The following is a 20,009-nucleotide window of genomic DNA, read 5'->3' as shown; positions in this document are numbered from 1 at the left end:
TGATACTTAGGAAACTTACATGACATGATAATTAAGAAACTTACATGATGATACTTAGGAAACTTACATGACATGATAATTAACAGGGCCCTATGAACGATTTGAAATGAATGAATAAATAATCAAATAACTTAATGAATAAATGCATAAATGATTCTTAAAATATTAACTAACATGACTAACATGACCTGACTTGACATGATACTTTCAGGAAACTTAATGATAATGATACTTTTAATTCATGATAACTGAAACTTAATGAAGATGAAGAAACCCACTTGCCATGTACTTGTATTACGCATCGATAGGCAATAATGGTTAATAATAATGTGAAGTATATCGGGAGATATCGAACAAAAATTAAAGGTATTGTTTAACTTTGTGAGCAGCCGATTTAAAAAAATTCTCAAACCAAGATGAAACATGTGTACCAGTGCATGTATCGGAACTAATAAACCTTGAAAACAACCATTATTGAGAATGAAAAGCTAAAACTACAAGGCAAACCCCGATTTTTGTAAATAGGCGTCTTATAGACGCCTAAATAGTACACATAAGGGTATGGGATGAAATTAAGATGGTGTTTCCGGTCACTTTATATTTCAATTTTTGAAGCACTAAATAATTATTTTCGAACGCAATTTTTTCTGGGCTTCAGTTTTGTAACATATCCTAGACACAGGTGACAAGTGTGACCTTCTAGCTCAGATTTTTTAAAAGTCAAACAAATGTTAACCAATCACTTTAACACACAATCAGCAAATCATCGTGATTTTGCTGACAAAGTGGCAAGCTATAAAAAAGCGATCTGAACCGCGAGAGTTGATGAAATATTCATGTCTTTAGACCCAAATAACTAAACGCCAAAATAGATTGGAGAATGGGGATTAAAAAAAAATCGATTTCCAGGGTCCCGTAATAATAATATAGGATATTTATATTGCGCACATATCCACCTTGTTAGGTGCTCAAGGCGCTCCTATAGTACCCGGCTCAGCTAGGCGTTCATAGCGCACACAGCTTTTTAAGGAATTACTTCCTACCGGTACCCATTTACCTCACCTGGGTTGAGTGCAGCACATTATGGATCAGTTTCTTGCTGAAGGAAATTACGCCATGGCTGGGATTCGAACCCACGACCCTCTGTTTCAAAGTCCGAAGACTAATCCACTGGGCCACAACGCTCCACGTAAGTAACACAAAGGTTAGCGATTAATTGTACGCTTGATTTTTACGATTGATTATCCATTGTAGTCAATGCAATCAATCGTATAAAATGTTCTACGATGATGACAAGTCCACCCCAACAAAAGTTGATTTGAATAAAAGAAGAAAAATTCAACAAGCATAACATTGAAATTTTCATAAAAATCAGATGTAAAATAAGAAGGTTATGAAATTTTAAGTTTGCTTAATTTTACAAAACAGTTATATTCAAACCCTGATTGGTATGCAAATGAGGGGACTGATGACATCACTCACTCACTTTTTATTTTGTATCGTACTAGATGAAAATATTGAATCATTCAAACGATAAAAAACAAAAGAAACAGTGAGTGAGGAACATCATCGAATTTTGCATGTCCCTGAGTTGTGCATATAAATGTTTTGGGAAAAAAGTGAAACTTTAAATTGTTGTAATTTTCTTATTTTACATCCAGATGAGATGAAATTTTAAGCGTTATGCTTGTTTGATTTTTCTCTTTTGATTAAAATCAATATTTTATGGGGTGGAATTGACCTTTAAACTTTGAGTCACGATCCCCTGATTCCCATTGGCGGCGGAAGCCAAAAAATTTAAGGGGGGTCCACCTGAAATTTTGTGATGGACACATGTAAAAAAAATTTGACAAGTAAAAAAAAAAAGGTCATCAACTAAAAATTTAGGGATGGGGGGGCTTCCCCCTACCTCAAGTTTAGGGGGGACCTGTCCCCCCGTCCCCCCCGCTTTCGCCGCCTATGCTGATTCCACCCTTGTCCGGGAACATGTAAACGCCTCTAATAAATTTTGAACTTCTTGGCAGATACGTTGGCTAGGCTATGCGGGCTTGGCACACGGTATGGGAACCTAAACATGACGTCCTACATGGCTGCATCAACCACGAGCCATCGTGCATCCTTGCGTACACACAATCGTCACTAGTGTTGGATGAGGAATTGAAGTAGAACTCTGAATCATGACACCAATCTGTCGAAAGAAAAAAATAAGGACATTCCACCAGTCGCGGTATGAGTCAGAAATATTGAAAGTTCGAAGGAGCTACGAGCGAGAGAAGCGAGCGAGCGAATCTGCTGATGTCCTTTTTAACACAGAAATTTAACGGTCAAGTCTACCCCAGAATTAAACTGTTGATTATAATAAATAGAGAAAAGTCAAATTAGCATAGTGCTGACAATTTCATAAAGTTATGCCATGGCTTTTTAAAGTTTCGCTTATTTTTCGAAAAAAAAGTGAACAATGCACAACTCAGTGACATGCTGAGTCGCTGATGCCCATCACTCAAACTTTCTTTTGATTTTTATTGTTTGAATTATACAATATTTCTTTTTTATCAGATTTGACAGTGAGGACCAACTTGACTGAATAATATAGTATTAAACAATGCTAATTCCACATGTTCAAGAAGAAATTAATCGTTGTTTTACTTGACAATGAGGAGTTAATTATAATATTTCATATAATACAAAAATACTGTAACAAAACAAATACTAAGTGGATGGCGTCATCAGTCTCCTCATTTGCATACCGACCAGGATGTATATATTAATGTTTTGTGAAATTAAGCGAAAATTTAAAACGTCATAACTTTTTTTTTATATATATTTTACATCCAATTTTGATGAATTTTTCAGTGTTATGCGTGTTCGATTGTTATCTCTTTTTTTCATTAAAATCAACTTTTTTGTTGGGGTGGACTTGTCTTTGTAAGAGATTTTACGTAATATTCAAAATGTAATATTTGAATCCGCATCCCTTCTGTTTTCCTCTTTTCGCCTTTCTGTTGGTCCTGGAAATTTTTGGGAGTCCATGACCCCTATCTATTCGTCAGTGCATTCAACCATCAAAAACTTTAGTACACCCCCCTATAATAAACAAGATTATTGGAGTATGAGAAAAGGCCTATACACTGTAAAAAAAACTGTGGTGTTAAAACTGACACCAGTTGGTGTTAAAAGAGGACCACACCCTGAGGTGTCAAAATAACACCCTAGAGATTGAACATAACACCAAAGAGTGTAAATGTGAACATGACCTAGATCTCAGTAAAATATTCCTTTTATTCATTTCTCCGGAAATGTATACACATAAACAAGATTAACATTTTGCCGGTGGACTTAAAATAAAATCTCTCGGTTCGTTTCGGAGTAAAAAAAAAAGGAATATCTTATATTAAAAAAAAAACCCTGTGATTTTGATGAATCCTAAATTATCCTGTAAACTGCTCATATTGGAGTTATTTTGAAATTTTGGATTCAATGACTATCTTGTTTTAACCTTTGCGTACACGCCATGCTTGTCCATTATTTATAAAGACTTTTTTTTGTTTTGGAGAATAAGAAAAAAGAAGGAAAACAAATAATTATTAATCATAATCATAAGTGTACATTGCTCTGTAAGGTAAAAAGAGGAAAGAACTTTGTAATTGTCATGTAGGTTTATTCTGTTCACTGAGGACGTATAGAAGACATATTTTTTTGTAAAAGCAGCAACCATTCTACCTAAAAAAAACAGATAGCTTTAGTAAAATTAATGTTTTTGACAAATCAACAATGATTAATGTACAGTGTGAACATAGTCTGGATCTCAGATGATTATTCTTTTTATTCATTAATTCAACGGTATTTCGAACAAGGCAAACAAATTGTTATACCAGGTGTAAGAGTTCAAGTTATATTTAAATGTACGAACACCATAACTACATTCGAATGCCTTTCCACCTTCATTCAGTTTTCGGGGAAGCATGCCCTGAATAATTTGAATTTGTGTTATCCCTTATCCTATTCTATACAGGGGAGGCTTCCCAGCTTGTTTTATTCACGGGAGCTCACCCAACCCTTTTATGCTTATTTTAGTACAAAATATTTACAATGCAATTGACATCGTATAATACAATTGCCAATGATTATCTGATGACTTCTCATGTGTTTGTGTTCCTTTTCTTCATAGGAATGTGTATAACCAGTTTTTCTTTATCTAATTATTATTCTCTCCAGGTCTTTGCCTTGCTGACACGATCACGCGGTCTCGTCGATCTCTACAGGAAACGAATTTTTTGCATTTCGTGTTTTTCTCTTTCAATTCCCAGTGATTGAAAATTTCCCCTTTTCAGCGTTGAATGATGATGAGTTTTTCAATTTGTTTAGGCCGAACAACGAAACCCAAGATACTAACTGCAATTCTTCGTTTGAAAATCTCGTATCAATGGAGATGAATTTAGCTACTGATTTAAATGAAATTAACGACAATAATTATCCAAGTTCAAATTACTTTACAATAAATCAATTTAATTCACTTGATAAATCTACACATACACTTTCAATAATGCACATGAATATAAGGAGTTTGAGCTCTAATTTCGACAATTTACGCCTTTTATCCGATTCATCTTCACATAATAAAATGTCCATAATCGCGCTAACTGAGACATGGTTATCTCAGGAATCTGATGGTTTATATTCACTTTCTGGTTATACGTTTGTAGACAACCATAGGGGTAATAGACGGGGAGGAGGGGTAGGTATCTATATCAATGAACAGCTAGAATATTTTACTCACAATGATCTTAGTTGTATGAATGAAATTGTAGAGTCTCTTATCATTGAAATTCGGGTACCTAACTCTAAAAACATACTGATTGCAGTATTTTATAGACCTCCTAACTCCAACACAAATTATTTTTTTGAATACTTGCAAGAGTTTCTACAAAATCCGGTTTTTTATAATAAAGACTGTTATGTGGTAGGTGACTTTAATATAGACATATCTAAATCTAACCACAATAGATCGCATGAATTTTTGGATATCATGCTTACATCATCATTTTTACCATTGATAACAAAACCCACTCGGGTTACTAACCAATCTGCAACCCTTATTGATAATATTTTTAGTAATGTCTCTCCTTTACCCGAGTCTGGAATAATTTTATCTGATATCTCTGACCACTTCCCGATATTTTCAAGAACTCCCTTTAGGTTAGCAAAAAAAGATACCCAGCAACATAAATTCCGACGACTAACACCAAATAATTTACAGAGCTTGAAAGATGGTCTTGAAGACGCGGATTGGTCTGAGGTGTTCAGTTCTCAAGATACTAATGCAGCATATAATATATTTATGAAAATTTTTACTTCACATTTAGATAGACATGTACCATTGGTTAGTAAATGTAATAATTATAAAAAGAGTCCAAGACTTCCATGGATATCGAAATCAATACTACGATCAATAAATCGCAAAAATAACTTGTACTATGCTGATAAAATCAGTCGCTCAGAAAAGTCACATCGTAAATATACTACATATAAAAATACCCTCACTAAACTATTGCGGAGTGAAAAACGAAAATATTTCACAAATCAATTAATTCGTTTCAAACACGACATCAATAAAACATGGAAAACAATAAACACTGCCATAAATAAACAAAGCACAAAAGAACGCATAAAAACAATAAAGCACAATAATGTTGAAATACACGATTCTTTTCGTATAGCTGATATATTCAATCAATACTTCACACAAATTGGAAAAAGTCTTGCAGATAATATACCTTTAACCCAAAAGAAATATACGGATTTCATTCACCAACCAAATCCAAATTCTTTATTTTTAGTACCTGTACATAGAAATGAAATAATAGATATGGTGAACAACTTAAAAAACAAAAAAAGCTGTGGTCACGATGGTATTGACAATATTTTATTAAAAAATGTTATAGAATACATTGTTGACCCATTAGTATACATATTCAACCTTTCTTTAAGTAATGGCGTAGTGCCTGACAGTATGAAAATATCAAAAATAATACCAGTGCACAAAAAAGGAGAAAAGATTAATGTATGTAACTATAGACCAATAGCCTTATTACCTACTTTGTCAAAAGTTATGGAAAAGGTAATCTACACAAGATTATTAAAATTTTTGAATAAATATGATATAATTTCCGATTTTCAATTTGGATTTCGACAAAAACATAGTACATCTCATGCCACTCTCTCATTTATTGACAAAATCACAAAAGCTATTGACAACTTTGAACATACAATAGGTGTTTTTCTGGACCTCTCCAAGGCCTTCGACACCATAAATCATGAGATACTGCTCTACAAACTTGAAAATTATGGAGTTCGTGGGAAGGCCTTGGAGTGGTTCAGAAACTACCTTGTAAATCGCAAACAATTCGTAAGCATAAATGAACAAAATTCTTCTCTACAAAATGTTAACTGGGGTGTTCCCCAAGGTAGCCTCCTGGGCCCTCTTTTATTTATTATCTATATAAATGACATCCAGAACTCCTCTGAAATATTATCTTATGTCCTTTTTGCAGATGATTCAAATGTACTCTACTCTCATCCTAACCCCAATATTTTAATTAATGTACTGAACACTGAACTGGATAAATTGGTACAATGGATTAAGGCTAACAAATTGTCAATAAATGTTCAAAAAACGAAATGCATGCTTTTTAGCAATTCTTTAGAACAATTGCCATTTAATATCAAATTAGACAATGTAGACATTGAAGTTGTTACTACAACTAAATTTTTAGGCCTCATAATAGACAACAAATTATCTTGGAAATCGCATATTGACTCTATATGTCGCACAATTTCACGCAATATTGGTGTTATCAACAAAGTTAAGTTTTTTCTTCCAACTTCCTCCCTAAAAATGCTTTATTCAACATTAATTTTACCATATCTAAATTATGGAGCAATTGTTTGGGGAAACACACACTCAACCTACCTAGATAGAATATTGCTTTTACAAAAGAAGGCATTGCGTGTTATTTTCAACTTGTCCTGGAGATCTCACACAGATGAGTTGTTTTTAAACAATAACATTCTAAAAATAAAAACACTGTACCAATATAATTTAGGTCAATTCATGTATCAGTTAAACAATAATATGTTACCACCCATATTTAATTTTTCATTTAACAAAAACAAAACCCTTCACAAATATCCCACACGTCAATCCGATGAATTTCATTTACCACTACCCCGCACCATCCTTGCAAAATCAATTTTTACTTTTGAAGGCCCTAGACTCTGGGGAACTATCAATAGTAACATCAAAGAATCTCCAAGCCTTAATTCTTTCAAATATAAGTTCAAAAAATTTCTTCAAGATAACCATTGAATTTAACTCTTCATCACTCAAGCTCTGGTATTTTTTTAATCAAACATGTTTATTATGTCACGTACACTTATACATCTCTTTCGTTTTCCTATTGATCGGCGAGGTCCGTCTGTGAGTGCTGGGGCTGGATTCTGGAGACCTTTAATCTCTTTTTTTCTTATTTCCTTTTCTATTTTTATTTCCAATTTTTCTTTTTAATTCAACTGGTCATGCTCAAGTTGGTACCTTATTTTTTTTATATGCTAAACAACTGCAAGAATATTTATTAGGAGGCTGCACTCTACAAGCTCCGCTTTTTAGCAGCCTCCTCCATTTTCAACCTGATTTGTAATAATCTTGAATATAATTTTCTGTACAGGAATAATTGAAATATGTTTTGTTATTTATATATGTCAACATGTACAGAAGAAACTGTAATTGTTGAAAATGGAAATAAACGAATGAAATGAAATGAAAAAAATGTAACAACCATAGGTGTTGTAATAACACCTATAGGTGTAAAACTAACACCACCAATTTAACACCGGTGTAAAATAACTGGTGTGGTCCTCTATGTACACCGGTTAACACCACAGTTTTTGCTGTGTAGGTTCCATGATCGGAGTATGCGACAAGTTATGATGATAGAGAGCCTACCTTGTGCACTTTTTGTAACCAAACAGGATGGGTATCTATTAGCAATTGATGCTAGCGTGTAACACGACGTGAATCTGTTTGTTACAAGCATTTTCTTTTCAAATAATGAACACACAAGATGCGTATCTCGCTAAAACAAATCATGAATGAAAACTCGAATCGTGAGAAGAATAATGTGTGCATATTGAATTGAACACTGGATTGTTTTACCTCATGTTATCTTATTTTACCGATTGCTTAACTTTCTCGATCAACAGCCACTGCGATCGCGAAGCGTGAGCCAATAATTGAATTTTATGTATAGTCCTAACAGATTTACGTTAGTGACTAATATTTAACTTTGCACCTTGAGTAGGATGCTTATTACAGCATTTACAATATTTTTTTTTTCAGTTTTCAAAACTTCTGGAGGGAGGAGGGGGGATCTTTACTGATGGTCAATCCCTCCTTGGTGACGCCACTGCTCCCCTCCCCATAGCGATGCTTGTTATGTTGCTACTTACGTTCGAATTCAACGATTCTTTCCTGCTCAGTGAAGCAAACACACGTGGTTCCATATGCGTCACAGTTCAGCCATATCTTGCCTGTAGGTCCTATGTAATGCTTGAGAAATTCATACTCTTCATGGCTCTCCACGACGACAAGAGACGTTTCAACAACGTCGCCGTTCGCCAGGGTTACCCCACCGAGATCATGACAGTAATTCAGAGAGGAATACCAGTTCAGGAGCTTGTCCAAGATCAGAAAACACTTTGTTCCTCCGTACCGCCATCCATCGGGGCAGACTTTAACGTAAGATGACAAAGATGTACTCAATTAAATCCTTGTCAGGCTTAACATGATTTAATATGCATGCATATTCTTAGTGCACGGTGTTAGCATTAAACGGTTGGAGAGTGGTCGAGCTTAGCACTATAATGCTGATCAGTAAAATTTACGGTCAAAATGGTCATCCCACATGTCCTAATTCTATTTTTTTTTGGCGGTAAGAGACTGTCGGAAGGTCCCGTTCCATAAAAGTGTTATGGTAACTTTGAACTACCATGGTAACGATGGTCAACAGCCAATCAGAATCATGGCAAAGTTATCATAATGGTAATTTGAATGCAAGTGGGTACCGTTTCCGCTATTCCATTAAAGGGGAAGTTCAACCTAAAGAAAAGTTTGTTGTGAAAATAGCAGAAAAAAATAATAAAAAAGTATTGCCGAAGGTTTGAGAAAAATCCGTTAAAGATTAAGAAAGTTATTAGAATTCAAAGTTTTGGATTTGTGACGTCATAAACGAGCAGCTGCCCCATATGTTATGAAATATGAAATGCATGAATTTCAAATTTTGTATGGTTCCTGATTACTTAATTTTGTTTTCTATTCATGATCGGATGTGACATGATTTGTACATTGATATACAAAAGGTACAGTAAAAACCATTTTCAATTTTCTGAGAAAATGAGATTTCATTAATTTTTTACCACTCGCAATGTAGGAATGCTGCTTGCGTATGACGTCATAAATAAAATAATTGAAATTCTAATAACTTTTTAATTCTTTGATGAATTTTTCTCAAACCTTCGGAAATATTTGTTGATATTTTTCCTGCTATTTTAACAACGAACTTTTTGCCAGGGTGAACTTCCCCTTTAATATGCATATGGTAACTTCCCTGTAACTGTAAAGAAGGACGTGTGTAAGCCACTACTCGAGCATCTGTAAAAACTAATTATTTTGTTTTTGTTTACATCACAGTTCTGAACCATATTTGGAGTGTCTTGTTAAGAACAAACACCGGAATTTTTTTATGGTAACTCCATAAGAAATATATACCCAGTAAAAAAAAATATATGAGTGCGCATATCATCGTCCGAATTTTTCAATAGTTTACATGTTCAAAAGATTATCCAAAACTTACTTTCTTGACAGATTATGATTATTTTCCTTCAAGATGTATTCTAAGTTGATGCATTTGCATTTAAGTTGATGACCTACTCAGAATCTATGTTTAGTATGTTCATGTGTGGTTGTGTGCGTGTGTGTATATATATGTTTGTACTAATTTTCCATTCTATTTTTAGCATCTTAACCTTATTATACATTTTTTTCTCTTTCCTTTGTATCTTGTAGATTAGTATATCCTATTTTTTATGTTAATAATTATAAGTATTCCAGGGCCCTACTGACAAGCTTTGCTTTTAAAGGGGTCCTAAAACCAATTCGTATATGCTATAGTCTAATTGGTGTATATATGTTTATGTACTCATTTACGTTGTATGTACATCTATTTTGATTATGATGTGATGTTTTTGTTTTGAATAAATAAACTTGAGCTTGAACTAGAAGATTGTGAAGGGGATCCCATGTCTGCGCACCTAACAATTTAACTTAAGATTAATCATAATTCTCTTTTCTAATTTCACTTTTAAAAATAGTTCATAATGTACTTTATATTCTCTTGAGTAAATGTGCCCAAAATCTCAAAATATGTTTAGAAGAATGCATAACTTTCTTGGAAGAAACCTCGGCCAGTCATTTTCAGATTGAAAAAAAAGAGATGTCAACATCCAGCTTGCCTCCTAAGTGATAGTTCACCCATCACCTTCATTAACGCTGTATGGTATGGGCACCAGATACTTATTTCATAAAGTTGTTATATTCACAAACCCTACAATAAATGTACTATCAGCCAATCAGATTGAATGATTTCAGTTGCCTTTAACTGTTATTGCCAATTTGTTATCACAATAAGTTTTATGAAACGGGTCTCAGATGTCATCTGCCTAGAAAAAAGTGTAGTTCATTGTACTGTGCGTTATGATAAACAGAAAAATAATGCTAAATTCTGTCCTATTATATCTTGTGATTATATTTATTATCTCACTTGAATGAGGAAAGCGAACAATATTTGTGGACCTATATCGCATCGAACTTTCTACTATTAAATTTCCCATTAAAACGGTCGTTAATATCATTTGCAGAGAATCGCTGGAGACCAGACATCTTTACAGCCGTGCATGGACACGTCCGACAGATTCTTCCAAAACAAAAACGTAAGCAACGTTCTCATTACAATCCTAGAACTAGTTCACATTAATTTTATTTTGTTCACCCAAAAGTGGGTTTCTAAACCCACTTCACGTCAAGCGTTGCTAAGGGAACGCTCTTGGGGGAGAGGGAGGGGGGGGGGGTGAAATGTTGGTGCGAACTGAAATTTAAAACCGCAGCGAGTGTACATTAGCGCGCTAATGTGCGAAGATCGCTTCCTGAAAAAACGGTTGCCGTCCCCACTCACGCTAAAACCAGTATAACGCGGCGATGCGATCTTGAAACTCTATCGGGATGTGGTTTTACGAACCAGTTTGGAAGACCACTTTCTCATTACACGTAAAACTAGTTGCCACTAAAATAGTTTGCACTAAATTAGTTTTAGGACGTTTATGGTAACGGGATTAGACCCAAAGGCGTCAACCGGATCTGGAAAGTGGGGTGGAAACATTAAAGGACAAGTCCACCCCCCTCTAAGAAAAATGTTGATTTGATCCAACAAGTATAACATTAAAAAATAATCAAAATCGGATGTAAAATAAGAAAGTTATGACATTTCAAAGTTTTGCTTGATTACACAAAACAGTTATATGCACATCCTGGTGGGTATGCAAATGGTGAGACTGATGACGTCATCGACTCACTATTTCTTTTGTATTTTATTATATGAAATATGGAATATTCTATTTTTCTCTTCTTTGCCAAGTGAAACAACGATTAATTCCTCCTTGAACATGTGGAATGAGCATTGTTTGATACTATATGATTCACTTAAGTTGGTCCTTATCGTCAAATCAATAAAAAATGAAATATTGTATAATTCAGACAATAAAAAGACAAAAGAAATAGTGAGTGAGGGACATCATCGACTGTTTCACTTTAGTTGTGCATATCACTGTTTTGTGAAACATAAGCAAATCTGTAAAATGTCATAACTTTCTTATTTTAGATCCGATTTTGATAAAACTTCCAATATTTTGGTAGTTTGATTTTTCTCTATTCACTCAAATAAACATTTTTCTGGGGTCGACTTGACTTTTAACGACGAGAACAAAGTGACTAAGTCCGAGCAAGTTCGGGTGTGTGTGTGTGGGGGGGGGGAGCGGCGTACAGGTGTCCTCATTCTGCGGTGTTGAGATTCTTTGTATTTTTTTTGGGGGGGGGGCTTGAAATAATGCAATTTGTGCATATTTCATGGTATCTTAATAATTCGATCGTTTTTTTTCTTTCAAAGAGCAGATAAATTGAGAGGATAAACATACTTCCGAGTGTGTGTTTGTGAGTGTGTGTGTGGGGGGGGGGTGCGTGCACATGTGAGGATGATGATGCTCCCCCTGTTTTTCAAATTGCACCCTTGTCCTCCGCATGTTGACGGCAATGATGAGACTCAGTCGTTGACAATAATGTAAAAATGAGGCTTGGCTACTCGATCAGACAAGATTTGATTCGTAATTAACTAATTAGTGGAAAGTCCCTTTTATGGAAGCTGTATTGCATTTATGGCACCCTCAGTTTAATACTTTAACAGTGCTTTTTTTAAGTATTGTAGGCCAAATGGTGATGTGAAAATGGCAAATTTTGAAGTACAAAATTTTTCAGTTGTCTGGGGCTAGTGAAGAAAAGTTAGTTGTAAAGAAAAAAAAGCAGTTAATAATAAAGACGCATGCAATGTATAACAAATTCACGATTACTTTTTTTTTCTTAAAATGTGTGAACAGCATGTATTTATTCCAACTTCACGATACCATTTGTTTATACCTTCTCTCCTTTATACTTACCCTGGCGCTGACAGCGTTCTCCCGCATATCCTCCTTGACAAGAACAAATGTATCCATAGTGTTCTTCCGTGCACGACCCTCCATTTAAACAAGGGGATGAATAGCAAGCTGTAAACAAAGGGCGATTGTACATGCTTGAAATATCAGCCATTTTGACAAGACTTTTCAACCTGCTGTCCAAACAAACTAGGAACTTCAAATCGTTTGGTTGTACTACTGGGTAGTCATATAAAATAATGACAGCCATCAAAATATGTTTCCGTTGAGGTTTTAGGGGTGAAAATGTTGCGTGTTGTACGGGACAAATCTGAGTCCCGTATGACACACAACGTTTTCACCTTAAATTCGTACTCGAACATTTTTGTTGGTTGTCAGTTTTACACACTACTACCTGCTTTGACTTTATCATTGACAAAACATTTTTTATTGCGCAAGCACTCGGGTAAGAGACTGTAAACGTAAATGTATGGAATCGGTCCAAAGAAACATGCGAACGAGTAAATTTCGACCAAAAACCGTTCAGTTTTATACAAACTGAACTAGGCTAACTATTCTCGGTGTTATCCCAAAAGGTATAATTCGAGACTAGTTAGGTTTTTTTTCAACGTATATTTAGTGAGAGACTATATCAGTTGAGGTCAGAACTATTTTACTTTGAATTAAATATATATATTGGATTTTATTGCAATTAAACTATACAATCACAAGCAGGCAATGACTGAAATGCGCGACTGCTTATATTTAAAAATATAAAGTAAATATTATAGGCCCTGCATAAATATAAAATACAATACAGATTTATGCAGATGAAAACGAAATGTATCATAAGGCATATCATAATGGTGTCAATAATGAAGAGGGGGAATGAAAGATTTAGGATGAAAGAGGAGAAAGGAGAGGAAAAAGATGAGGGGACGCAAATAGAGTAAGTCAAAAGAAAAGGGAAAGCAAGAAGTGGAAACTGGTAAGTAAATAAGAGGTAGGCTTAAAGGGGAAGTTCACCCTGACAAAAAGTTTATGGTAAAAATAGCAGAAAAAATAATAAAAAATATTGCCGAAGGTTTGAGAAAAATTCATCAAATAATTAAAAAGTTATTAGAATTTCAGTTATTTGATTTGTGACGTCATATGCGAGCAGCATTCCTACATAGCGAATGGTAAAAAATCAATGAAATGTCATTTTCTCAGAAAATTTAAAAAGGTTTTCACTGTACTTTTTGTATATCAATAGAAAAATCATTTCACACCCGATCATGAATAGAAAACAAAATTAAGTCATCAGGAACCATACAAAATTTGAAATTCATGCATTTTATATTACATAATACATGGGGCAACTGCTCGTTTATGACGTCACAAATCCAAAACTTTGAACTCTAATAACTTTCTTACTCTTTAACGGATTTTCCTGAAACCTTCACCAATATTTTTTACTACTTTTTCTGCTATTTTTACAACAAAGTTTTCTTCAGGGTGAACTTCCCCTTTAAGAATGGTGACTCATGACACAATACAAAACATTTAACAATGGTCATTTAACTGTAAGTTAAAGGAGAATGAAACCACTGGAACAAGATAGCTTGTGTGAAAACAGAAAAATCAAAGAAACAGATCAACAAAAGTTTGAGAAAAATCGGACAAATAATGAGAAAGTTATGAGCATTTGAATATTGCGATCACTATTGCTATGGAGATAGCAAATTGGCAATGCGACAAAGATGTGTGATGTCACTGATGAACAACTCTCCCCATTACTTTAGTATATATTTCACTTGAATTGCCTCTTTTATTACATCTATCCATAGATCATGTGTTCTTTCTACATGAGGGCATGTAATACATATTTTTTAAGAATACATAATGGATAAAGAGTTTGTATCATCGTAAGAAAAAGCAAAAAGAGACATTTTGAGGGTATTTTATAGTCCACCAAAGGGAAAGTTGTTCATCAGTGACATCACACATCCTTGTCGCATTGCCAATGGGAGGATCTCCATAGCATTAGTGATTGCAATATTCAAATGCTCATAACTTTCTCATTATTTGTCCGATTTTTCTCAAACTTTCTTTATTCTTATTCTTTGATTTACTCCCTAGAAACTGTCAAATATTTTAACATTGTCATTATTATCACCCATTATTATTGCCATGCAAGAAGCAAAAACACTATGTTCATTCTTATTATCATTGCATAGAAGTGTAAAACAACACCGGTTTGGTATTAGTCTAACCCCAGAAAGGTCTTTATACAACACAAGTAGTTCTATAACAGCATCGGTTTGATTCCAACCTGGCGTTGTTTCAATACTTCTCTGGTGTTAAATCAACACCGGGGTTTTTGCAGTGTACTACTACATGTATATCAATTTTGGATGATTGCAAGCCTTTACACCTTTTTTTTTAGGAAAGGCCAAATAATTTTTAAATCTTAGCCAATAGTTCGATTGGAATGACGTCATTACGACTGTTATCAAAAGTTGCTTTTATACTAATAAGGATTATAGCATAGTCACAGATTTGAATGTAGGTATTTGTACAATAATTTAGAACATTGCACACTATACCCCCGTCACACTTATTCGGAATCAGCAGGAATCGAGCAGAACCAGCCGGAATGAAAATATTTCAAAATTCGAGCCACATTCGGGAGGAATTTCGAATTGATCTAAATTTGTAAAAATGTCGTTCGACGACTTCATTGCTGACTAACGTTGCAGCAACAGCTAGCTGTGCTTTTATGCGATTCGATTCTCCCATGAATACGATCGAAATGCCTCGAATGCTCATAGAATGTCGTAAGAACATTTAGAATGCAGTCAGAGAGCAGTAAGAATGCACTTCGAATGTCGTTCGATATTTCTCCACTTCGAATGCACTTCGAAAGTTTTGAACATGAGCAAAACATTCAGGCCGGTCACAAGAATGGACCTGAATGTCTGGAATGCACTAGAATTTTTAGAATGCGCTTCGAATATCGAGGAATGTACCAAGAATTTTCATTCCGACGGCATTCCGGCTCATTCCGCCTCTAGTGTGATGGGGTTTAAGATATCCATGTCTCAATATTAGCATCAAATTCTACTACGTTTTAATCCTACATCGGGCCGCAGAAAAAAACGAAAAGGTAAGAAAAAAGGACATGTTTGTCAAAGATTTTTGATCAGGTCACCGGTAATCGCACCTTGTTTGTAATGCCAGGCATTTTTAGGGCATGTCTAGAAATCTAAAGGACCCATTTTTTCTTCTGTCAGGGATCTGTAAGGGTCAGAAGTTGATAAAGATTATTTTCATCATAAAATGAATAATACAACATTTCGCACCTGGTTTTGCACAGTAGAACATCATTTTGTCACGTGCTTCCGGTGGTGTCCTGACGTCATGATCCCATGTCAGGTATTTTGGAACGAATCCAACCTCAGAAATTCCATAGGGACAGACATCTTGAGAAATGCTAGAACATTTTCCAACTGCGTACACACCTAGGTCAATAAGATTGAGAAAATAAAACTCAAACGGCCGACACACTCGGGGCATACCCTGCAAACACGGGAGAAGTCGTACCGATGTATTAATCGCTGTATAAAATCGGATTAATGTCATTCCCATTATATTTCAAGTTGGGTTTGTAGACGTACATGCCTATGAATTCAATGTAGGCCTACTCCCAATTATTATTCTGCGGCCTAAATAGGTATCATTTTGCTCATCTCGACTTTTTTTATTCATCAATCAATGTCAGGGTCCCTTAACACAAAAGCTAGTAATTATTCGTACGATTGATTTTCATGATTGATTGTACAAATCGTATAACATGTTCTAGGATGATTGCTAACCCTTGTGATATACTGTAAAACCTGCGGTGTTAATTTATTTTCATTCTCCATTCGTCTTTGTTCTATATATATAAATATATATATATCTATATTATATATATGTATATATATATATATATTCATAAATCTCAACATCGTTAATTACACATAATTTACACGTGTCGTGTGGTCCAGTGGTTAGAGCATTGGACTCATAATCGCAAGGTTGTGAGTTCGAATCCCAACTCTGCCATTGTCTCCACTTTGATAAAAAGGCCAGAGAGTGATATCTGTCGTCTATAACGTCAGCCACTATGACTGATTAACCTAGACGTAAAACGTTTCATAGGTAATTGGTTATATGCCAGCTTGGCGTTTACCAGCAAAAAAATGCTGTCCTGCCGAGTTCCTACGGGAGTTACTACAAACAGAAACATACAACATATAAAAAGGAAAAAATAAACTTACCGCAAAGTTGAATCACGAAAAAGTAACATACAGCTACCGTGACAAAGTAATCCCGCATTCTGAGTTTAAGAGGAAGGAGAAGAAAAATCCGAACAGCTGCTTGGTACTTCATTCAAGTAGAACTTGTGACGATTGATGTGATCAAATTATAAATTTGAAATCAGTTATATCGGTCATCAACACGTCGTGTGAAGCCTCGTTAATATTCATGAGAGTCTTGTTTCCGTTTTGCTGTGTTATGCCGGGGAGTTTGATACGCAGTTATTAACGAGTTTTCGCAATTATAAAGGGGATCGATTCAACAACACAGTAAATCTTTTGAAAATGTCCATCAAATTACGTTGAAGAGGTGTTGAGGTCTTTGTCGAAATTTGGTGAACGGGCCAGCTGATCTTCCTGAAATAATTTCTGCGCTGACGAAAAATAGCAAATATCCTGTCGTTTGTCCAAAGTCACGGATGACACTTATGTTTTTATTCATCGATTTTCGACAAAGAATGCTTTTTCATGAAGGGTTTTTTTGACAATATTTCCGTGTTTACACTTAATCGGCATTTGGTTCAGATCCAAATGCCGATGCAGAATCGGCATTTGGATTGCGTTTACACGTAATTACAGCGCGGTTCAGAACCGCGAGCCGATGCAAAAACCTGAAATGATACGCATACCAACAATAAAGACAACGCTGGATCAGCGCGCTTACAATTACACCCAGAAGGAAAAACCAGTTCCACTGGACCAGTTAGACCAATATAATTCTAACTGGTAACTCTGGAAATTGGAACATCGGTTTACAGGTCTAACTGGTCATACTGGTCCAGCTAAAAAATAAACTGGTCTTGAAGTACTGGAATTTTATACTGGTCTTGTTTCTGGTGGTTGTTACTGGTCTCAATGGTCTTCATACTGGTCTCACTGGTCGTCATACTGGTCTCACTGGTCCTCAAACTGGTCGAACTGGTCCTCGTACTGGTCTTACTGGATCAGTTTATTACATGAATTTGGTTTGTTATATACCATGGCCAGTGAAATGTGATGGAAAAAATGGTTAGTAAATTAATCTTTCTGCTGTTATTTTGAATGTGATGTATAAAATTACACATTTTCATTGTGAATTAGTTCACACAATTATTTTGAAGGTTTTCAAAAACAACAATGAGTGCTTTGGCAAAGATATTCCATTATGATTTTTCTTTAAAAAACAGGAAATATGCAAATGAGGTAAACCACGTGATCAGCATCATCAGAATTACTGGTATTACTGGTCTTGACCAGTTTAATTTCAAACATTGAATTACTTTAGACCAGTTGACTATATATCAGAGGAATACATCTTGCTTTGATCTTAATGACAATTAGAGGAAATGATTATTTTAATTATAATATCAATAATTGATAATTATGATAATATTAATAATGATAATTACAATATCAAAAATAACAGTAATAACAATGATTACAAGAATGATCATAATAATAGTGATAATCATAAGAGCAATGATGATAACAGTGATAACGATCATAACTTTCTCTGAATTATAAGATTCATTTTTCATAATTTGTTAAATGATCTGACTTTAAAGTCATTATTTATTGGACCAGTAACCAGAATGCAATTGTCTGAATTGGTCTCCAGTTCATTTTTACTGGTCCAGTTAAAAATCAACTGGTCCAGTAAACATATACTGGAAACCATTTTTTGGACCAGTAACACCAGCTTAATGAAAAACAATTTAACTGGTATTACTAATTGCTTCAACTAGAATGCAATTGTTGGAACTGGTCTCCAGTTGATTTGTACTGGTCCAGTTAAAAATCAACTGGCCCAGTAAAAATATACTGGAAACCAGTATAATTATACTGGAAACCAGTAAAAAAAATTACTGGTCTAACTGGTTTTTCCTTCTGGGCATCACAATGTAAAATAAATGAAATGCGCACAAATTGCCGATGCAGAATCGGCTTTCTGTTTACACGTAGTAAAAAAGTCGATTCTGCATAGGCTCGCGGTTCAGAACCTACTACTTTGGTGGTGCGAATTGCCGGTTCTGAACCGCGAACCGATGCAAGTTAATCGCGTTTACCCGCTATGAAAAAGTCGATGCTGCATCGGCTTGCGGTTCAGAACCGCAAGCCGATGCAAAAGCTGATTAAGTGTAAACACGGTATTTAAGAACTGGTTCAAACCGTAGTATGTTCTGCTAAACAGTGCACGTGGTGCGTGTGATTTTACGAAGTGATTAAAACCCCATGTTAACGTTTTTGACAAAATATTACCAGCTTCTGAAATGCATACATGCGCTTGCATTATTTTAAATATTGAAAGAATGAATACGAATTGCAGGACAAAAAAATTATATATTATAAATGAATAGAATGTATTGATCTGGGGTGGTATTCTGAGATCCATGACATGATATACTTAGGAAACCTACATGACATGACATACTTAAGAAACTTACATGACATGACATACTTAGGAAACTTACATGACATGATATACTTAGGAAACTTACATGACATGATATACTTAGGAAACTTACATGACCCGGTGGGTGTTTCATAAAGCTGTTCGTAAGTTAAGAGCGATTTTAAGAACAACTGGTGATCCTTTCTTGTGGTAAATGGTATATTGAATTGGCGATGGTTTAGCGCGTACGAAGGGTTTACCAGTCGTTCTTAAAGTCGCTCTTTAACTTACGAACCGCTTTATGAAACGGCGTCCTGATGATAGCTTACATGACATGATATTCTTAGGAAACTTACATTACATGACATGACATGATACTTAAGAAATTTACATGACATGATTGAAATTGAAACTTTATTTACCACAATCTTCATAAAAACATACAAATCAAGATTTATAAATATTTCAATAAGATACATCGTCGCACAACCGAGTATATTTAA

General features: G+C 34.9%; 1 protein-coding gene across 1 annotated transcript; it reads right to left on the bottom strand.

Moving 5' to 3' along the window:
* Window positions 1-1,950: 1,950 nt before the first annotated feature.
* Window positions 1,951-17,213, bottom strand: LOC121417493 (brevican core protein-like). The gene is made up of 5 exons (XM_041611214.1): window positions 17,097-17,213; window positions 16,137-16,295; window positions 12,817-12,924; window positions 8,506-8,787; window positions 1,951-2,188 (listed from the first exon to the last, which is right to left on the bottom strand). Exons 1-5 carry the CDS (start codon window positions 17,206-17,208, stop codon window positions 2,034-2,036), a joined length of 816 nt encoding a protein of 271 aa, XP_041467148.1. The 5' UTR covers window positions 17,209-17,213; the 3' UTR covers window positions 1,951-2,033.
* Window positions 17,214-20,009: the final 2,796 nt, after the last annotated feature.

The sequence above is a fragment of the Lytechinus variegatus genome, chromosome 6 (assembly GCF_018143015.1).
Source record: "Lytechinus variegatus isolate NC3 chromosome 6, Lvar_3.0, whole genome shotgun sequence".
Taxonomy (NCBI): Eukaryota; Metazoa; Echinodermata; class Echinoidea; order Temnopleuroida; family Toxopneustidae; genus Lytechinus; species Lytechinus variegatus.
This window is presented reverse-complemented; position numbering and strand designations above follow the sequence as displayed.